Below are 21,038 nucleotides of genomic sequence, written 5' to 3'. Positions count from 1 at the left end.
GCATTAAATGTCATTCAAGTCTACCGTTCTCTATCAAAATAAAAAAGTAATAAAAGAGTATTTCTAATCCCCTCTTTCTGCTCTGTAGGCCTTTGTATTTCTCAAAAGTAGGGCCGACTAGTGTTTATATTAAAGAATGTAAATTGTTATTTCGATTAATATTCACAGCTTTCAAGGCGAACCTCAAAAAAACTGTCTGATCCACATCCAATAAACAATTCCAGTTAACTGAATTGAAATTGACGCTCGCGTTTCTGACTTCCACTTTTTTAAAATCTCATTCCGACCACTAAGATCTCAATATTTTTCATGAAAACAACTCCGGTTATATTCTAAAATAGTTATTTATTCACATGAATCAGTTTGATTTGAAAAAAATAAGTAGGCAAAGCTATGAAAACTCACTTCAGAGTCTCTCATGAAGCATAACATCAAAACTAGCAGACGGAAAATTTTGCTGAATACTTCATCAGAAACAGTGAGAGCGAGAGAACATCCCTATAAAAGTTATGATTGATATTCACAAGTAATCCAGTCAGAAACCGATCAGATGAGAGAGAGAGAGAGAGAGAGAGAGAGAGAGAGAGAGAGCCTGACCGCTTTCCCGTGACTCAAAAAGAAAAGCACCGGCAGTTTGTACCAACTTCAACCTGCGGTTACTCCCAAAGTACCGAACAGATCTTAACGAGATTAATTTCTTTGGAAAGCAGAGATTATAAGCTTTTTAATGATCGTATTCACGATAGAAGATATTCAAGAGTTAAGCAATGACAGATTTGGAAACTTACATGAGCATCTGCATGGACAATTTTCACAGCACGCCCAGCAAGCGTCTGATACGCCTACTTTAAGACATGAAGAAGTGTCTTCTCATTCATAAAGATAAAGAAAAAACATTGAATTAGAAGGTGTGTCTAAACTTTTGACTGGGACTGATGTCCGGAAAAATCTAATAATTGCTGTCCAGAACTTGACCCATGTGTTTACTACCTTTGCTTCATTTCTACTTTTCTTTCAACTGACATTATATAACCCGAGATTATTTCACTAATAACATACTGGTTCCAACTAAACTCAAACATCAGATACTATTGCGGAGGGACTGCGCTTGGTTTCTCCTGCTTTTTTCACACACACCCACTTTCCTGGCACACACCCACTCCTACACACCCACACCGCGAAGCTGTTATTTTGCATGTGCTTTGTTCATTCTGCTCCTGCGTTCTTCATTCTCTGTGTGTACCCTGTCTCGTGTTTGTGTGTACCCTGTGTCTAATGTGTCTTTTAGAGCCTTCCTTGCATGCCTCCAGTCATATATCCGATGCTTGTCTGCTGCACCATCGCACGATCCCCTTCCACCAAGCACCCTGACAACCCGTCCTTCTCTTACCCCACTTCATTCCGGAGAGGAGAAGCCCACCACCTCCCTCCCGCTCCCTACACCAAGTGCACTCTTCTGTATGAGAGTTATTGGGGCTGGGGAGGGTGAAGAGAGTGTAACAGGACAATCCTGGAGCACTGTGACGTCCTCAGAGGACGCCGATATGCGCTGGCTCCTCCGGAGACACGCGGGGCACAACAGTGCTCTGCTACACTGCTGTGTTCAGAGACATGAATGCTAATGTTAGCGAGTCATTAGTACAGAGTACCGTACATGACTGACTGAATGAACACTGTCCTGGTTTTATGTTTATTAATCAACTATCATTTGATAAGAACACAAAATGTATATGAAACTAACCTGTGATAAAAGTTGTCAGAAGCGTGTTGTTCATATTCCTATAGCATCGATACAGTGGATATAGAAAGTGTACACACCCTGTTAAAATGATGGGTTTTTCTGATGAAAAAAAATGAGACCACAATAAATAATTTCAAAACTTTTCCCACCTTTAATGTGACCTATAACCTGTACAATTCAACTGAAAAACAAACATCTGTTAGGGGGAAAAATGTACAATAAGCTGGTTGCATAAGTGTGCACACCCTTAAACTAATACTTTGTTGAAGCACCTTTTGATTTAATTACAGCATTCAGTCTTTTTGGGTCGGAGTCTATCAGGCTGCCACATCTAGACTTGGCAATATTTGCCCACTCTTCCTTGCAAAAGCGCTCCAAATCTGTCAGATTGCGAGGGTGTCTCTTGTGCACGGACCTCTTCAGGTCACCCCACAGATTTTCAATTGGATTTAGGTCTGGGCTCTGGCTGGGCCGTTCCAAAACTTTTTTGGGGTCATTGTGATACTGAAAGATGAAATTAATCTTCAGAACTGTTCATAATTCCCTCCACCTTGACTAAAGCCCCTGTTCCAGCTGAATAAAAACAACCCCAAACCATGATGCTGCCACCACCATGCTTCACCGTGGGTATGGTGTTCTTTAAGTGATGCGCAGTGTTGTTTTTGCCCCAAACATACCTTTTGGAATTGTGGCCGAAAAGTTCAACCTTCAGACCATAACGCATTTTCCCACATGCTTTTGGGAGAGTTGATGTATTTTTTTTTTGCAAAATTTAGCCGGGCCTGGGTGTTTTTCTTTGACCCAACCTCATAGTCCAGACATATGGAGAATACGGGAGATTGTTGTCACATGTAGTACACAACCAGTACTTGCCAGAAATCCCTGCAGCTCCTTCAGCATTACTGTAGGCCTCTCGACAGCCTCCCTGACCAGTTTTCGTCTTGTCTTTTCATCAATTTTGGAGGGACGTCCAGTTCTCAATAATGTCACTGTTGTCCCATATTTTCTCCACTTCTTGATGACGGTCTTCACTGTGCTCCATGGTATAGCTAATGCTGTGGAAATGTTTTTGTAGCCCTCTCCTGACTGATATCTTTCAACAATGAGATCCCTGTGATGCTTTGTAAGCTCTCTGTAAACGCTGGCTTTTGCTGGAGGATGCAACTGAGTAAATGTCTGAACTTTATTTGGGGTTAATCAGAGTCATTTTAATTGATGGCAGGTGTGAACCCAAAAAGACTGAATGCTGTAATTAAATCAAAAGGCGCTTCAACAAAGTATTAGTTTAAGGGTGTGCACACTTATGCAACCAGCTTATTGTACATTTTTTATTTTTTATGTTTTTCCCCCAACAGATTTGTTTGTTTTCAACTGAATTGTACAGGTTATAGGTCACATTAAAGGTGGGAAAAGTTTTGAAATTATTTATTGTGGTCTCGTTTTTTTACATCAGAAAAACCTATCATTTTAATGGGGTGTGTAAACTTTTTATATCCACTGTATAAACACCCTTTCTGACAACTGACATAAACCTCCATAAACATTTTATACAAGCTGATCCCAGTCGGTGCCAACTGTCATAAGGACTGATTCTGTCCAGTCAAGCTGACATAACACCATGTGTTATATGGACACGAGTGTTTTACTGGGAAATACACCACTCGTATTTTTCATACGAGCTCCATCCGGGACACGGAGAACCAAAACCGGGACATAAATCTCTATATGTCACTCGTGAAGAAATCGGTGAATTGTTTTGACAAACTTGGATACTTTTTGTTTGTGAATGTGTCGATCTAATAAAAAGAAAATCACACGTTGACTTGAAGATATGAAGTTTATCTTCTCGTGTTGAAAAACTTGTATTTTTTTGTATGAAATACATCACGGATCTGAGCGACATATTAAAATAATATTGGCTGGCTTTTTTTTTGTGGTATATCAGATATATTCCATTCAGCTAGTATGATAGTGAACAAGTTGAAGATGAATAGCTGAATGAAATATATCTGATAGACCACGAAAAAAGCCAGACATTCTTATTATTATTATTATTATTATACATTCCTTTCGAGTGTTCAACGCGTCTTTCTCTTTCAAAATTCTCTCAAAATCTTCCGTATTTAACGAAGCAAACCTGGCGGCCATGTTTGTTCACAAATTGTCAGTCGCATGTGACGTGATGTTGTCTTGACAACCATGCAATATCGTCAACCATATTCAACGCTCATTCTCCACTGGGTAGAGTGATGTAATACATGTAGGATAAGCGATACGCTAACAATATGCAGAAGCATGCCATTGAACCAAATGAATGAAACCCGCTAGAAGGGAATAGAACACGTTTTTATTCCATCGAAAAAGTGTCCTGTATGTATAATAAGTCCCAATATTTCACTCCGATGACCTCACTCCCAGTGTTTTCCTGCTGACTAGACGCTTTGCTCACTCGTGATATATCCATTCATCACTCAAAGATAAACTTCATATCTTTGCACAACTGTGTAATATCCTCTTATGTACATAACACAGCGAGGTGACGTAGATTTTTGTGGACATAAGGTGCGTTAAAACACTTTCTGGGCTGACTTACATTCAGACACCATGATGGTTTATTCTGTATCTCAGCGTGTTTCTGGTCAAACATCAAACCCAAACTCAGAAAAAAACAGACATAACTCTGTCATAGTGGTGTCCTGACATTGTCAAAAGCTTTTATTTAAAATTAAATTAAATTAATAAATAAATAAGGTCCATAGAAAATATAAACAACTTACTCATTAGGCAATCCTGAATTTGCCAAAGATATTGATAAACTATTATAAATATTAACGATACCATAGAATTTGTTTATTCAGTATTTGCAATTGTTGTATTTTGATGTTTAAATAGAAGGTATGAGACTTTGGTCAAGGTGAAAAATGCCCAGATGTGGTTTTACATGCTCATGTACAACCCTGTGATTTGGCTCGAGAATGAAACAAGCTATATTCCCTTTTTGGTGTGTCATTAATATGTTAATGAGCTCTGCTCTGATTGGCTGGTTTGCAGCTGGTGTGTGTCACTAAGGTGTGATTGTCCATGTCCATGGGCCATGGTGCATTCTGGGAAATGCAGTCCTGTGTACATAAGCAAGGTCATTATACTGGTCTGAGTTTCCTAAAAGCATCGTAGCACAAAGATCATCGTTAAATGGTAAAGCGAGCATCACAATGAACACTCTCCTAATTAAGATGCTCTTAGCATTAAGAGGCTTTTGGGAAACCCACCCCTGCTTAGTCAAGTCAAGTCAAGTTTATTTGTATAGCGCTTTTAACAATAAACATTGTTGCAAAGCAGCTTTACAGAATTTAAACGACTTAAAATATGAGCTAATTTTATCCCTAATCTATCCCCAATGAGCAAGCCTGTGGCGACGGTGGCAAGGAAAAACTCCCTCAGATGACATGAGGAAGAAACCTCGAGAGGAACCAGACTCAAAAGGGAACCCATCCTCATTTTGGCAACAACAGACAACATGACTATAACATTAACAGTTTTAACATAAAGTCAGCTTCGTTGGTGCTATAAACCCCCCACCGACGGAAACCCTGAGCGCAAAACCGTTCACGACAACCGCAGTCCCAAAGTCAGCAAGTCAACTGCAGTCCTAAAGTCAGCAAGTCAACTGCAGTCCCCAGCCACAAAAGCACCACTGCAAGAGTCCAGTGTGTCCTCCAGGCGTGACCCCCAACTGTCCACATGGGGCCGTCCTCCACAGGAGCGATGCGATGAGACTCCAACCAGACACAGGGCACCAGAATGGATCAGGCAGGTCCAAGGAGCAGAAGAGGTCAGCTTAGTTAGGACTTGAGGTTTAGTGACTCGACTACAACACTAACTTTCACTATGTATCTCACTATGCAAGCCAGTTGTCATAACAATTTAGCCTGGAAAGTGATATAACACAACCTTATGTCATCATAAATCTGTCACGTCACTTGGGGGCGATGTCAACTTGACATGACATTGAGGAAGGCAAACTTTCTGAGACTTGATGCTTGTTGGCGTTAGCATTAAAAAAATGTTTATAGGTTTTATCAACTGGGTTATGAAGGTGTTATGCAGGCTTATAACCACTTTATCATTTTATAAAATATTCTGAGTTAAAGTAAGCAGAAATATATTTTCAACTATTGGTAAGAATAAAGCTTTAATTTGAATCAATAAAATACTTGAAACTCTACAGGAAATTACATAGTGACAAAAGTTAATTGTTATCTGATTTAAAAAAAAAAAAACATATGCCAAATGAATGGAAAGTTGAATGAGATGTTCAGTTGTAGTGCTTCATTTTGACATAAAACCTTAAAGCTAGACGGCCTTTCAATTTCATAAAATCAGTGAAATTTAGTTCCCTCTGAAATTTGGTCATTGTGATATGTTTATTTCTGTAATATCTCACAAAATATCAGGTCATTCTGTAGCTGGGAAGTTATTTAATTTCAGAGGATTCCCTCAAGCAGACAGGGAAGTCCATGTGCGCATGCGCAGGTTTACCACCTTCTTCTTCTTTTGGGTTTTACAGCAGCTGGCATCCACAGTGTCACATTACTGCCATCTACAGGTTTACCTTTGACCGTGCACCAACAGTTCCATCATTCTGTCGCTAAACGAACAGCTGATCACACCGAAGTGCTTGCTGACCGCCGATATTTATTAGTTTGGTCCTGCGTTTCCTTTCCTTCGTATATAACATAACGTCTTTTCTTCTCACTTTCCATTACTGTAGCCGGTCTTCCATGTTTCACTCGTGTCCTTTATTTTTCTCTCCTGTTTCAAATTTGTATCCCGCAATGCCTTGCGCAAACAGGGAAAGCCCACCATGTGACGCATGACGTAGTATCTTGAATTGGGTCATGGTGAAGCAGGAAAAAATAGCGGAGAATTTAGGGCCACGTGGTCCTAAATTCATTAATTGTTCTATTAAAAAAAACCTAATAAAATTGGAAGTCTGTGATTTTGAATTCAGTAGCTTTCGATCCACTAAACAAAAATGATTGGGTGTCGGGGAAAATTCTTTTTATGACCTAAACTTGAAAAATCTGAAAGGCAGTCCAGCTTTAATCTTAATTCTCTCTGAAAGTCAAAATGAACCTTTTTGTGTTGTTGCTGGTTTTTTTTTTTTTTTGGTCCAACATGAAACTTTATGTGCTTGGCTCAATTCCTCTAATAAATATGAAAAAGATTTTACTGATCATTTGTCAGATGCTTTTATTAAAAAATACAAACGTGAGTGTGACAATAAGCAGCACATCTTCTTAACCAGTGAGTTACTGAATGAAATACACTCATTTATATTCATGTGATGACGGAGTAAACAGGATATGAGTGTTGAGAGTTTGGCCTTGGGACTTTTCGCTCTCTGTTCCAGTCGGCAGGTTCGGGCCTCGGCGGGCCGCAGCATGTTAAAGAGCACGAGTGTGAGCGGTGAAATCAACACACCGGAGCGTACAGACGGCAGCCAGTCGGACACAGCGCTCGGCACGGTGGGCAGCAGCAGCAGCAAGAAGCGTCGTGCCAGCCTCAATGCCCGCTTTGTAGCCATTGTGGGGAACAGGCGTAGCCGCAGCACCTCCCAGATCAGCCAGACAGGTCAGACCTTTTCATCAGCTTTACCTCCAGTGAGCAGTTACTCTGTATTAGTCTTAGATTATGTGTGTTGGCCACTAAGACTGGGCAATATAACAATATAACATCAGTACTGTAATAAATGATTTCATAATATGCTTTTCTGAGATATCTTGGATAAGTATGTTGTTATATAAATTTAAATTTTTTAAAATAATTACTTTTAACTTTCATTATTTTTTTCTGGATTATAAATGTGTTGATTAATAAACCCATTTGTGATTTTTTTTATCATGTAATAAAAAAACCAGAAATTCATTTATTAATAATTAACTAATTTATTTTTATTCATCTCATAGTTTGTGTGCACTGTGTGTCATTGAAATTTCTTCGAGAATAGTGATATATTTTGATAATATCACCAACACCTATGGACCAGACAAGACCATGTGAAATGAGTAACGATAAAAACAATAACATGTTAACGCACACTCATTAATATAAATCTTGCAGCTGGAACGACTGTCCCAGCTGCTGTTAGAGAAAGTGAATCACCTTCTGACTGATCAGATTTGAGAACTCAATAAACGAATGTTGAAATGTCGCATCAATCTGATAAACTATTCTTTGCATTTATAAGCCTCAAATCATAGTCTGTATATTCTTCAAGAAATACTGGTATGAGTCAGTTCTCAGATATTTGTAATTATTCTAGCCACATTCAGTGGATATGAGCAATTGTGTGCTCTGATTGGCTACTCTACTACTAGGATATCAGCTCATATACCGTGAGTAGAGAAAAACAAAATGGCGGAGCATGTTGCTGAACCAACCGAGGACGAAATAAAAACTCTACTCGAAAACAAAACCCCAAAAAATACCAAAAAAAAGCAATAAAATATGGAATAAAAGTATTTGATGGTAAGAACGTATCATTTTTTATTTTTCGAGAATTATTATTATCGCATTTTTCACAAATTGCTCCTGTCGTTTCGCCGGTTTGTTTACATTCTAAGCAGAAATTATTTTGTCGGACGTTTTGTATAAAAAGTTTTTATTTATCGAATTTGCAAAAAATAAAAATGCTCTCTTTCTCAAAATCCAGTGACTGTGGATAGAATAAAACCGTTATTCCACTCAATCTCGTCGTACATGGCTTATAGCCTACTCGGCTCTTCGCGCCTCGTCGGCTATCAGCTCATGTACGACTCGATTTTGTGGAATAACTGTTAAATGTTTAGCCTCCTGGTCTTCCTGTTTCGTATCCCACAAAAAATTTGTACTTCAATCAAACTTGAACAAAGTTCTGTTTAATAAAAACACCCATGGCCATTTCTTTGCCCTTTAAAAGTCAGGAGTGACTCAGTGTTATTCACTGTAAGACGGCCGTTCATGCAGGGCCTGAGGTTCAGAGGCTAGCGTTTGCCCCGCTGCACTTGTTCACTTTGAAGCTGAGACACAATGCTCTCCATAATTATTGGCACCCCTTATAAAGATAAGTAAAAACGTTTGAAAAAATCCACCTTTTGGTGATGTTGTGTCATCTCACCATGAAAAATGAGAAAAATCCAACCTTTAATTGAAATACATTTATTCAGAGAAAACAAATCCCTCATTGAGAAATAATTATCTCATCTCATTTCATTATCTCTAGCCGCTTTATCCTGTTCTACAGGGTCGCAGGCAAGCTGGAGCCTATCCCAGCTGACTACGGGCGAAAGGCGGGGTACACCCTGGACAAGTCGCCAGGTCATCACAGGGCTGACACATAGACACAGACAACCATTCACACTCACATTCACACCTACGGTCAATTTAGAGTCACCAATTAACCTAACCTGCATGTCTTTGGACTGTGGGGGAAACCGGAGCACCCGGAGGAAACCCACGCGGACACGGGGAGAACATGCAAACTCCGCACAGAAAGGCCCTCGCCGGCCACGGGGCTCGAACCCGGACCTTCTTGCTGTGAGGTGACCGCGCTAACCACTACACCACTGTGCCGCCCAACGGTAATGTTGAAATTTTAAATTTTCAGTGGTCCAGAAGTAGCAGGTACAGGTACACAAGCCTAGAGCTCCCTCTTGCGGTTGTCAGTGTGAAAATAATGAACATGTGAAATTATATAATAATGTGTTAATAATTTCACATATAAGTCGCTCCGGAGTATAAGTCGCACCCCTAGCCAAACTATGAAAAAAAGTGTGACTTATAGTCCGGAAAATACTGTAAATACAGGGGTTCCAAGTGTGTGTATGTGTGTGTGTTTAATAATTATTTCTTGATGAGTCATTTGTTTTTCTCTGAATAAATGTATTGCAATTGAAGGTTGGATTTTTCTCATTTTTCCAGTGTGCGATGAAGTGACGTCACCAAAACGTGGATTTTTTTTTTAACCCTTTTTACTCATCTTTACAAGGGCCGCCAATAATCATGGAGGACACTGTACAAGCACATTAGAGACCTCTTAGGCCTGGAGCAACACTCCACTCTCTTCTGACATTTTGAAGTACAAAGACTCCGGCGAAGGAGATGGAGCCTTTTATTTCTGTGGAGTGAAAAACAAGCAGTTAGCTCAGCGCTCCTGGCTAACATTTCAATTAAAAACAAAACTGCTGCTGAGATTACTTTCACAGCTTCAAACGCTATATCAAAAATTGTGGTTTTTTTTTTATCTTATTATTATGAAGCTAGTTGAGTCGACGTTTGTGAATGATTGATTAAGCAGTTTTATAAAATTACACCTGCCAAAAGGTTACCCCAGATGTGCTATCAAAAGCAAATAAATGGCTGCCATTCCATTTCAGTAAAGATTAGCATTTCGTTACTGAGGTAAAATTAGCTTTCTGTACTAATTTGCTGCAAAATCAAGAGGCCTGTTTTCACATTTCCTTTTACTGGATTGTACTGTCTGTTTCCAGAGGCGTCCAATAAAAAGTCAAAGGGAGGTGGGACAATACAGCGGAGCCAGGAGACAGGCATGGCCGTCGAGCTGCAGCACAATATGAGTCGACAGCCGAGTCGCGAGTCCAACAACGGCAGCATGGCCAGCTACAACTCCGAGGGAAGGTGAGCCATCTTTTCTACTACTTTCAGATATAACCCCGATTCCAAAAAAGTTGGGACAAAGTACAAATTGTAAATAAGAACGGAATGCAATAATTTACAAATCTCAAAAACTGATATTGCATTCACAATAGAACATAGACAACATATCAAATGTTGAAAGTGAGACATTTTGAAATTTCCTGCCAAATATTGGCTCATTTGTAATTTCATGACAGCAACACATCTCAAAAAAGTTGGGACGGGGCAATAAGAGGCTGGAAAAGTTAAAGGTACAAAAAAGGAACAGCTGGAGGACCAAACTGCAACTCATTAGATCAATTAGCAATAGGTCATGAACATGACTGGGTATAAAAAGAGCATCTTGGAGTGGCAGCGGCTCTCAGAAGTAAAGATGGGAAGAGGATCACCAATCCCCCTAATTCTGCACCGACAAATAGTGGAGCAATATCAGAAAGGAGTTTGACAGTGTAAAATTGCAAAGAGTTTGAACATATCATCATCTACAGTGCATAATATCATCAAAAGATTCAGAGAATCTGGAAGAATCTCTGTGCGTAAGGGTCAAGGCCGGAAAACCATACTGGGTGCCCGTGATCTTCGGGCCCTTAGACAGCACTGCATCACGTACAGGCATGCTTCTGTATTGGAAATCACAAAATGGGCTCAGGAATATTTCCAGAGAACATTATCTGTGAACACAATTCACCGTGCCATCCGCCATTGCCAGCTAAAACTCTATAGTTCAAAGAAGAAGCCGTATCTAAACACGATCCAGAAGCGCAGACGTCTTCTCTGGGCCAAGGCTCATTTAAAATGGACTGTGGCAAAGTGGAAAACTGTTCTGTGGTCAGACGAATCAAAATTTGAAGTTCTTTATGGAAATCAGGGACGCCGTGTCATTCGGACTAAAGAGGAGAAGGATGACCCAAGTTGTTATCAGCGCTCAGTTCAGAAGCCTGCATCTCTGATGGTATGGGGTTGCATTAGTGTGTGTGGCATGGGCAGCTTACACATCTGGAAAGACACCATCAATGCTGAAAGGTATATCCAGGTTCTAGAGCAACATATGCTCCCATCCAGACGACGTCTCTTTCAGGGAAGACCTTGCATTTTCCAACATGACAATGCCAAACCACATACTGCATCAATTACAGCATCATGGCTGTGTAGAAGAAGGGTCCGGGTACTGAACTGGCCAGCCTGCAGTCCAGATCTTTCACCCATAGAAAACATTTGGCGCATCATAAAACGGAAGATACGACAAAAAAGACCTAAGACAGTTGAGCAACTAGAATCCTACATTAGACAAGAATGGGTTAACATTCCTATCCCTAAACTTGAGCAACTTGTCTCCTCAGTCCCCAGACGTTTACAGACTGTTGTAAAGAGAAAAGGGGATGTCTCACAGTGGGAAACATGGCCTTGTCCCAACTTTTTTGAGATGTGTTCTTGTCATGAAATTTAAAATCACCTAATTTTTCTCTTTAAATGATACATTTTCTCAGTTTAAACATTTGATATGTCATCTATGTTCTATTCTGAATAAAATATGGAATTTTGAAACTTCCACATCATTGCATTCCATTTTTATTTACAATTTGTACTTTGTCCCAACTTTTTTGGAACCAGGGTTGTATATGGTGCCAGTCAAAAGTATGGACGCATCTTCAAAATCAGTGCACTTTTTTTTTCAATTTTGTGAATTAAAAGACACTTCATGTCTTAAAGTGATGATGGACGTCATTTCTCTTTACTTAAGCCCGGCGCACATGGGTGACTTCTCGTCGCAAGCGTATTACGATTTTCGGACGCAAGTTTCCCTTCTCGGGTAGCTGCGTGTGCGCGTTATCTGCGACCAGTGGGCGATTTGGGGGGGATGCAAGTCACGTGGAAATCATGGCAGGGATTGGCTTAGCCTTTAGAGGTGATCGCTTTGTTATCACAAAGACACGCACATGTGGCGATATCTCTGCAACAAGTCAGCGACTGGCGATTTTTTTTGTCGCAGAATATCAAGCATGTTTGATACCTGTGATCTGTCGCAAGTAACAAAAAATCGCCGTCGCAAATATCTGCACACGAAGCAATTTTTCGCTTGCGTCAAAAAGTTGCACAACCAAGCAACGGAAAATTGCCTGTGTGCTCCGGGCTTTAGTTGAGCAGGTCTTTTATTATTATTATTGTTGTTGTTGTTGTTATTATTATTATTATTATATTTTATTTTACTGACACAAAGGCTGTACAATATAACAAAAAAAAGACAATAGACAAATACAGTAGTATATAGACAGTGAATACAAGATATGTAATGAACCAAGGGGAGAGGTACAGTGCTCAGCATAAATGAGTGCACCCCCTTTGAAAAGTAACATTTTAAACAATATCTCAATGAACACAAACAGTTTCCAAAATGTTGACAAGACAAAGTTTAATATAACATCTGTTTAACTTATAACGTGAATGTAAGGTTAATAATATAACTTAGATTACACATTTTTTCAGTTTTACTCAAATTAGGGTGGTGCAAAAATGAGTACACCCCACAACAAAAACTACTACATCTAGTACTTTGTCTGGCCTCCATGATTTTTAATGACAGCACCGAGTCTTCTAGGCATGGAATGAACAAGTTGGTGACATTTTGCAACATCAATCTTTTTCCATTCTTCAACAACGACCTCTTTTAGTGACTGGATGCTGGATGGAGAGTGATGCTCAACTTGTCTCTTCAGAATTCCCCAAAGAAAATAATTTCTTTCCACCACAAAGGTGAAGGCTACAAGAAGATCAGCAAAGCTTTACTTATCAGTCAGAATACTGTAGCAAAAGTGGTACAAAAATTTAAGAAAGATGGAACTGCAACCATCTCACAGAGACGTCCAGGTCATCCACGGAAGTTAACACCTTGACCGGAGCGTCTTCTGATGAGAAGGGTTGAAGAAAATCAGCATGCAAGTTCACTACAGTCATCTAAAGAAATAGAAAGCCAAACTGGGGTGACTATTTGCCTTGACACAATACGGCGTACGCTGCAGAGGAATGGCATGCATGGATGCTGTCTACGAAAGAAGCCTCTCCTAAAGTCCAGGCACAAAAAAGCCCGCCTAGAGTTTGTCAGGGTCCATGCTGACAAAGATGAAGACTACTGGGACTCTATACTCTGGAGTGATGAGACCAAGATAAATGTTTTTGGAACTGACGGCTTCAAAACTGTATGGCGTCGCAAAGGTGAGGAATACGAAGAAAAATGCCTGGTGCCTACAGTGAAACATGGTGGTGGCAGTGTCCTTATGTGGGGCTGCATGAGTGCTGCTGGTGTCGGGGAGCTGCATTTCACTGACGGCATCATGAATTCACAGACATATTGCTCTGTACTGAAAGAGAAGATGCTACCATCACTCCATGCTCTTGGTCGTCGTGCACTTTTCCAACATGACTAAACACACATCTAAGGCCACTGTTGGATTTCTGAAGAAGAACAGGGTGAAAGTGATTCAGTGGCCGAGTACGTCTCCTGATCTGAACCCAATCGAACACCTATGGGGAATTCTGAAGAGACAAGTTGAGCATCACTCTCCATCCAGCATCCAGTCACTAAAAGAGGTCGTTGTTGAAGAATGGAAAAAGATTGATGTTGCAAAATGTCTCCAACTTGTTCATTCCATGCCTAGAAGACTTGGTGCCGTCATTAAAAATCATGGAGGCCATACAAAGTACTAGATGTAGTAGTTTTTGTTGTGGGGTGTACTCATTTTTGCACCACCCTAATTTGAGTAAAACTGAAAAAATGTGTAATCTAAGTTATATTATTAACCTTACATTCACGTTATAAGTTAAACAGATGTTATATTAAACTTTGCCTTGTCAACATTTTGGAAATTGTTTGTGTTTATTGAGATCTTGTTTAAAATGTGGGGGTGGACTCATTTACGCTGAGCACTGTAGATTTTTAAAGGGCAAATTAAATCCTTGAGTGATTTATACAGTATTAGTGATTTGTAGTTTATACGACGTAGCAGTCAAAAGTTTATACACCCCTACTCATTCATAGCTTTTTGTGTATTACTATTTTCTACACTGCAGAAGAATACTGAAGACGCCGAAACTATGAAACAACATATGGAACACACATGGAACCACTGTTTATCCACACACACACACACACACACACACACACACACACACACACACACACACACACACACACACACTTTTTTCCCTTTCCCTTCCTCTCTCCCTTTCTTTATCCCTCCCCTCCCCTCAGGCTACAGGAGTGACAGACCATATAAGAAATAAGGTGATTTTAAAAAAAAAAATTAGAACAACAGAGGTAATGCAAATAGAAGAGTAATGACAAAAAAGATAAAAAGCAGGAAAGATAAACCAAAAACAGAACCAGAAAGAAAGGAGGAAAAAAGAGAAGAAGGAAAAAAAAACTTGTAATACTTGTACAATGATCGCAATGCAAAAGTTGAGCGGTTTTTGACATAATATGGATTACTACAGTTATGATGTTGAATAGGGCTATTTACTGTATTTTTATTATTTATTATTTACTGTTTGATCTCAAACGCATTAAGAAGGTAAGAAACTCGTACAACCCCGATTCCAAAAAAGTTGGGACAAAGTACAAATTGTAAATAAAACGGAATGCAATGATGTGGAAGTTTCAAAATTCCATATTTTATTCAGAATAGAACATAGATGACATATCAAATGTTTAAACTGAGAAAATGTATCATTTAAAGAGAAAAATTAGGTGATTTTAAATTTCATGACAAGAACACATCTCAAAAAAGTTGGGACAAGGCCATGTTTACCACTGTGAGACATCCCCTTTTCTCTTTACAACAGTCTGTAAACGTCTGGGGACTGAGGAGACAAGTTGCTCAAGTTTAGGGAGAGGAATGTTAACCCATTCTTGTCTAATGTAGGATTCTAGTTGCTCAACTGTCTTAGGTCTTTTTTGTCGTATCTTCCGTTTTATGATGCGCCAAATGTTTTCTATGGGTGAAAGATCTGGACTGCAGACTGGCCAGTTCAGTACCCGGACCCTTCTTCTACGCAGCCGTGATGCTGTAATTGATGCAGTATGTGGTTTGGCATTGTCATGTTGGAAAATGCAAGGTCTTCCCTGAAAGAGACGTCGTCTGGATGGGAGCATATGTTGCTCTAGAACCTGGATATGCCTTTCAGCATTGATGGTGTCTTTCCAGATGTGTAAGCTGCCCATGCCACACACACTAATGCAACCCCATACCATCAGAGATGCAGGCTTCTGAACTGAGCGCTGATAACAACTTGGGTTGTCCTTCTCCTCTTTAGTCCGAATGACACAACGTCCCTGATTTCCATAAAGAACTTCAAATTTTGATTCGTCTGACCACAGAACAGTATTCCACTTTGCCACAGTCCATTTTAAATGAGCCTTGGCCCAGAGAAGACGTCTACGCTTCTGGATCATGTTTAGATACGGCTTCTTCTTTGAACTATAGAGTTTTAGCTGGCAACGGCGGATGGCACGGTGAATTGTGTTCACAGATAATGTTCTCTGGAAATATTCCTGAGCCCATTTTGTGATTTCCAATACAGAAACATGCCTGTATGTGATGCAGTGCCGTCTAAGGGCCCGAAGATCACGGGCACCCAGTATGGTTTTCCGGCCTTGACCCTTACGCACAGAGATTCTTCCAGATTCTCTGAATCTTTTGATGATATTATGCACTGTAGATGATGATATGTTCAAACTCTTTGCAATTTTACACTGTCGAACTCCTTTCTGATATTGCTCCACTATTTGTCGGCGCAGAATTAGGGGGATTGGTGATCCTCTTCCCATCTTAACTTCTGAGAGCTGCTGCCACTCCAAGATGCTCTTTTTATACCCAGTCATGTTAATGACCTATTGCTAATTGATCTAATGAGTTGCAATTTGGTCCTCCAGCTGTTCCTTTTTTGTACCTTTAACTTTTCCAGCCTCTTATTGCCCCTGTCCCAACTTTTTTGAGATGTGTTGCTGTCATGAAATTTCAAAAGAGGCAATATTTGGCATGAAATTTCAAAATGTCTCACTTTCGACATTTGATATGTTGTCTATGTTCTATTGTGAATACAATATCAGTTTTTGAGATTTGTAAATTATTGCATTCTGTTTTTATTTACAATTTGTACTTTGTCCCAACCTTTTTGGAATCGGGCTTGTACACTAATTACCTTCTGACAAGACACACGTGTTAATTGAAAAGCATTCCTTCATGCATATGGACTTTGTGAGGAGGAAACAAAGAAACAGCTGGGGACTTTAGCGCTTCGTGACTAAAAAAGTACCGTAAAATAACGACACATAGCAAGAAAAGTACTCGGAAAACACTAAGGTCATAGCTGAGAGGGATACAAACCTTTCACCAAGTCATCACTGCAAACTCGAGCATGCTTCGACTCGGCCCCCTTCGATTTCACTGAGAGGTTCAAAAGCCACCTTTCTCGATGTCTGTTTGTGAAATCCTGTGTTCGTTCACCCTTTTTTATTAGTTCACGGCGAACCCTGAAGAAACTTTTATCAGTTTCACGGTTTGCTCGATTCAAACAACCTAAAACAACGCAAGCGTAAGGCGTTTTTCATGCGAGCAGTGCACCTTCTCCATACAAACGCTTTGTCAGCTGAGCTTTGGTCGACCACCAGATAAAGTTTTGAATAACTAATGAGGCGGATGTGATGTCATGTGAAACCCAGGAATACCCTATTATGTTACTGACCTGTTTCCAGTTAACCAATTTTTTTTAGCATTATACAACTTTTTCAGTCTTTTGTTGCCCCTGTCTCAACTTTTCTGAAACGTGTTGCTGACATCAAATTCAAAATGAGCATATATTTTTCAAAAAACAATAAAAATTCTTAGTTCCAACATTTAATACGTTGTCTTTGTACTATTTTCAGTGAAATATAGGGTTTCCATGATTTGCAAATCTTCACATTGTGTTTTTATCTATGTTTTACACAGTGTCCCAACTTTTTTGGAGTTGGGGTTGTAATTTCATGAAACATTCACAAGACCGTTATGTATAATGTGGAAGATATAAACAAGCCGCTCTTTTCTTCTTTTTTTTGACGCTAATAAGACAAAAGTACATCATGTTACTGAGAAAACAGGAAGCACAAATTCCTCTTTTTCTGACTTTCCTGTGGTAGAAAACGTCCTGAAACGTACTGACTTTTACAACATGCTGACACCACAGACTCCTTCCATTACAGTCAGATAAACACCTCGTTAAATAAAATGCTATTATCACAATGATTCGAAGCATTTCTTTGCTTCTCTTGTTTTGTTTTGTTTTAATCTGTTTATTATTATTATTATTATTATTATTATTATCAACCTTACATTATGGAGTACATCACACATTTTTCTGAATGAGTTGTTTCTATAGAAACTAAAACATATTTGTGCATAACAGCCAGCGTTACTATCAGAGCTGCACTATTCGAAAAAAAAATTTAATTAACTCATTCTGATGCGAGGATTCAACACGGCTGTGGTATAACAGGATTTGTAAGCATACTCTGCCTGCAGAGCTCTCTATTACTGTCTCGTTTTCAGTCCCATCTTCCCAGCCGTGAGGGTGGACACTCAGTTCAGTGACTTCCTAGATGGACTGGGTCCTGCCCAGCTCGTGGGCCGACAAACTCTGGCCACTCCTGCTATCGGTGAGTGGCATTACGGTATACGTTTTCCTCTTTCCTATTGATTCTCAAATCTGTTGATATTTTACCGAAACCAGTTTTTAACTGTCAGGGTTGGCATAGTTTAGAATTGGTTCCATCTTGATCACTATTTTCAAAATAAAGCATTTTTTTCACAAGTCTTTTCTCAAGAATCGCTGTTTTACACACTGTACAGGAGACATCCAGATTGGCATGGTGAACAAGAAGGGAAAGCTGGAGGTGGAGGTGATCCGAGCCCGTGGCCTCATCCAGAAACCAGGATCCAAGTCTCTTCCGGGTCAGTCCTGTGAAATGCTGTACTGGTCACTGATGTGTTTATGAAGGAAGAAACGTAAAGTCGTTTATCATTATAAACATACAGTCAACAGTCAAATGTTTTTAATAATAATAATAATAATAATAATAATACATTTTATTTACAGAGCGCTTTTCTAAGTACTCAAAGACTCCTTACAAGGTCAAGGCAGGTTAATACAATAAAATAAACAATGCAGGAAAACATATAAAACATAAGTCCAAATTGTATTATAGATTATATGCAGTTCTGAAGAGTTTTTAAAGATGATTTGAAACTAAATAGGTCAGTGCAGTCACGAATGTGTTTGGGGAGGTAGTTCCAGAGGTAAGGGGCAGCAATAAAGAAGGCTCTGTCATCCCAAGTCCGGTGTTTGGTCCTGAGAGGTATGGATAGGAGTTTGGCATCAGAAGAACGGAGGGTGTGGGAGGAAGTATGATGGTGAAACCTCCGCCCACATCATAGACGTCTGGCGGCTGCTACTGCTGTGATCTACAAGATGCCCGCTAGCTCATGCCCACCAGACCTGTAGAGGATAGCTCCTCAGCTGTATGTGATCAGACGTGCAACTCACGCTAGCCTATCTATGCCAAGTCATGCATGCACTGAACCAATCTCAAGAACCTACTCCACAGGCAGGACCTTCATCCACACTGCGGTCCATATTTGGAACAGAATCCCAGATAGCATAGTTGTAGAGATTAGTGACGATAGCTTTCGGTCTTTCAAAACTCGTGTTCATCACTATTTGCTTTCCGTACTGTGATCTCATAGGCAGAACTTCTTGGTTGCCGTGAACCACTGATTGGCCCTTTTGTTTTACTATTATAGTGCTTTGTCACCCATGTTAGTTCATGACCTAGTCATACCTCTTGTGGCTATTGTTCACCATAGCTGATTATAATATATACAGTGGTGCTTGAACGTTTGTGAACCCTTTAGAATTTTCTATATTTCTGCATAAATATGGACTAAAGCATCATCAGATTTTCACACAAGTCCTAAAAGTAGATAAAGAGAACCCAGTTAAACAAATGAGACAAAAATATTATACTTGGTCATTTATTTATTGAGGAAAATGATCCAATATTACATATCTGTGAGCGGCAAAAGTATGTGAACCTTTAGGATTAGCAGTTAATTTGAAGGTGAAATTAGAGTCAGGTGTTTTCAATCAATGGGATGACAATCAGGTGTGAGTGGGCACCCTGTTTTATTTAAAGAACAGGGATCTATCAAAGTCTGATCTTCACAACACATGTTTGTGGAAGTGTATCATGGCACGAACAAAGGAGATTTCTGAGGACCTCAGAAAAAGCATTGTTGATGCTCATCAGGCTGGGAAATGTTACAAAACCATCTCTAAAGAGTTTGGACTCCACCAATCAGTCAGACAGATTGTGTACAGATGGAGGAAATTCAAGTCCATTGTTACCCTCCCCAGGAGTGGTCGACCAACAAAGATCACTCCAAGAGCAAGGTGTGTAATAGTCGGCAAGGTCACAAAGGACCCCAGGGTAACTTCTAAGCAACTGAAGGCCTCTCTCACATTGGCTAATGTTCATGAGTACACTGAACAACAATGGTGTGCATGGCAGGGTTTCTGGTAACTGATCAACAGTTACCAGAAACATTTAGTTGCGGTTATTGCTGCACAAGGGGGTCACACCAGATACTGAAAGCAAATGTTCACATACTTTTGCCACTCACAGATATGTAATATTGGATCATTTTCCTCAATAAATAAATGACCAAGTATAATATTTTTGTCTCATTTGTTTAACTGGGTTCTCTTTATCTACTTTTAGGACTTGTGTGAAAATCTGATGATGTTTTAGGTCATATATATGCAGAAATATAGAAAATTCGAAAGGGTTCACAAACTTTTAAGCATCACTGTACATTTTTCCTTATTTCATTGCTATTCTGGATTGCTATTTATTTCAACTCTGGCACTAATAGTGAGTCAACTGTGGAGTCTGTGCCAAACTAGGAACTACAAGGGAGTTCAGAAAAACAAAATGAAAATTTGAATGCATCACTGACTGCCAGGCTTGTAGTACTTGAGTCCAGGACTCGGACTCGGGTCTGACCTCGTGCCCTAATTTTAAGGACTCGTGACTTGACTTGGACTTGAGCACTGATGACTTGGACTTGGACTCGAACTCAAACTCGTGCATTAACTGCATTCAGACTCATAAATTGGAAATGAGGACTCAGATTTTTTTTTTTAGATGCATTATGTTTGTGTAACATAGCTATGTTTTTGAAACATACACAAGTTCATTTGTTACAATAAAGCACGTTTGTGAGAATGTTGTTTTTGACATGGATGCTTAACATTAGTGCCACCAGCCTTTTCCTAAATATTCCTGAGAGAAGACATATTTTTATGAATTTATTGTTGGCTATGGTATAGGACGTACATCTTCACACTACTCAAAGCTATCAATGTGTTTTAGAGAGTGTTACATTATGTTCATGGCATTTAGCGGACACTGTTAGCCAGAGTGACGTACAACATACCCAGAGCAAATACTGGGGAGCAGTTGGGGTTAGGTGCCTTGCTCAAGAACACTTCAGCCATTCTTGCTGGTCCA

General features: G+C 39.7%; 1 protein-coding gene across 1 annotated transcript in view; it reads left to right on the top strand.

Moving 5' to 3' along the window:
- The window catches only part of rims1b (regulating synaptic membrane exocytosis 1b), a 177,072-nt gene that overhangs the window by 153,612 nt on the left and 2,422 nt on the right, over nucleotides 1–21,038 (top strand). Inside the window, exons 25-28 of the mRNA XM_060898963.1 lie at nucleotides 7,155–7,375; nucleotides 10,273–10,420; nucleotides 18,019–18,125; nucleotides 18,319–18,420. Of these exons, the coding sequence (XP_060754946.1) occupies nucleotides 7,155–7,375; nucleotides 10,273–10,420; nucleotides 18,019–18,125; nucleotides 18,319–18,420 (578 nt within the window). The remainder of the gene's footprint in view (nucleotides 1–7,154; nucleotides 7,376–10,272; nucleotides 10,421–18,018; nucleotides 18,126–18,318; nucleotides 18,421–21,038) is intronic.

This window comes from Neoarius graeffei, chromosome 18 (genome assembly GCF_027579695.1).
Source record: "Neoarius graeffei isolate fNeoGra1 chromosome 18, fNeoGra1.pri, whole genome shotgun sequence".
Lineage (NCBI taxonomy): Eukaryota > Metazoa > Chordata > Actinopteri > Siluriformes > Ariidae > Neoarius > Neoarius graeffei.
Note: the sequence above shows the minus strand (reverse complement) of the source record. Positions and strands in the feature narration are given on the sequence as shown.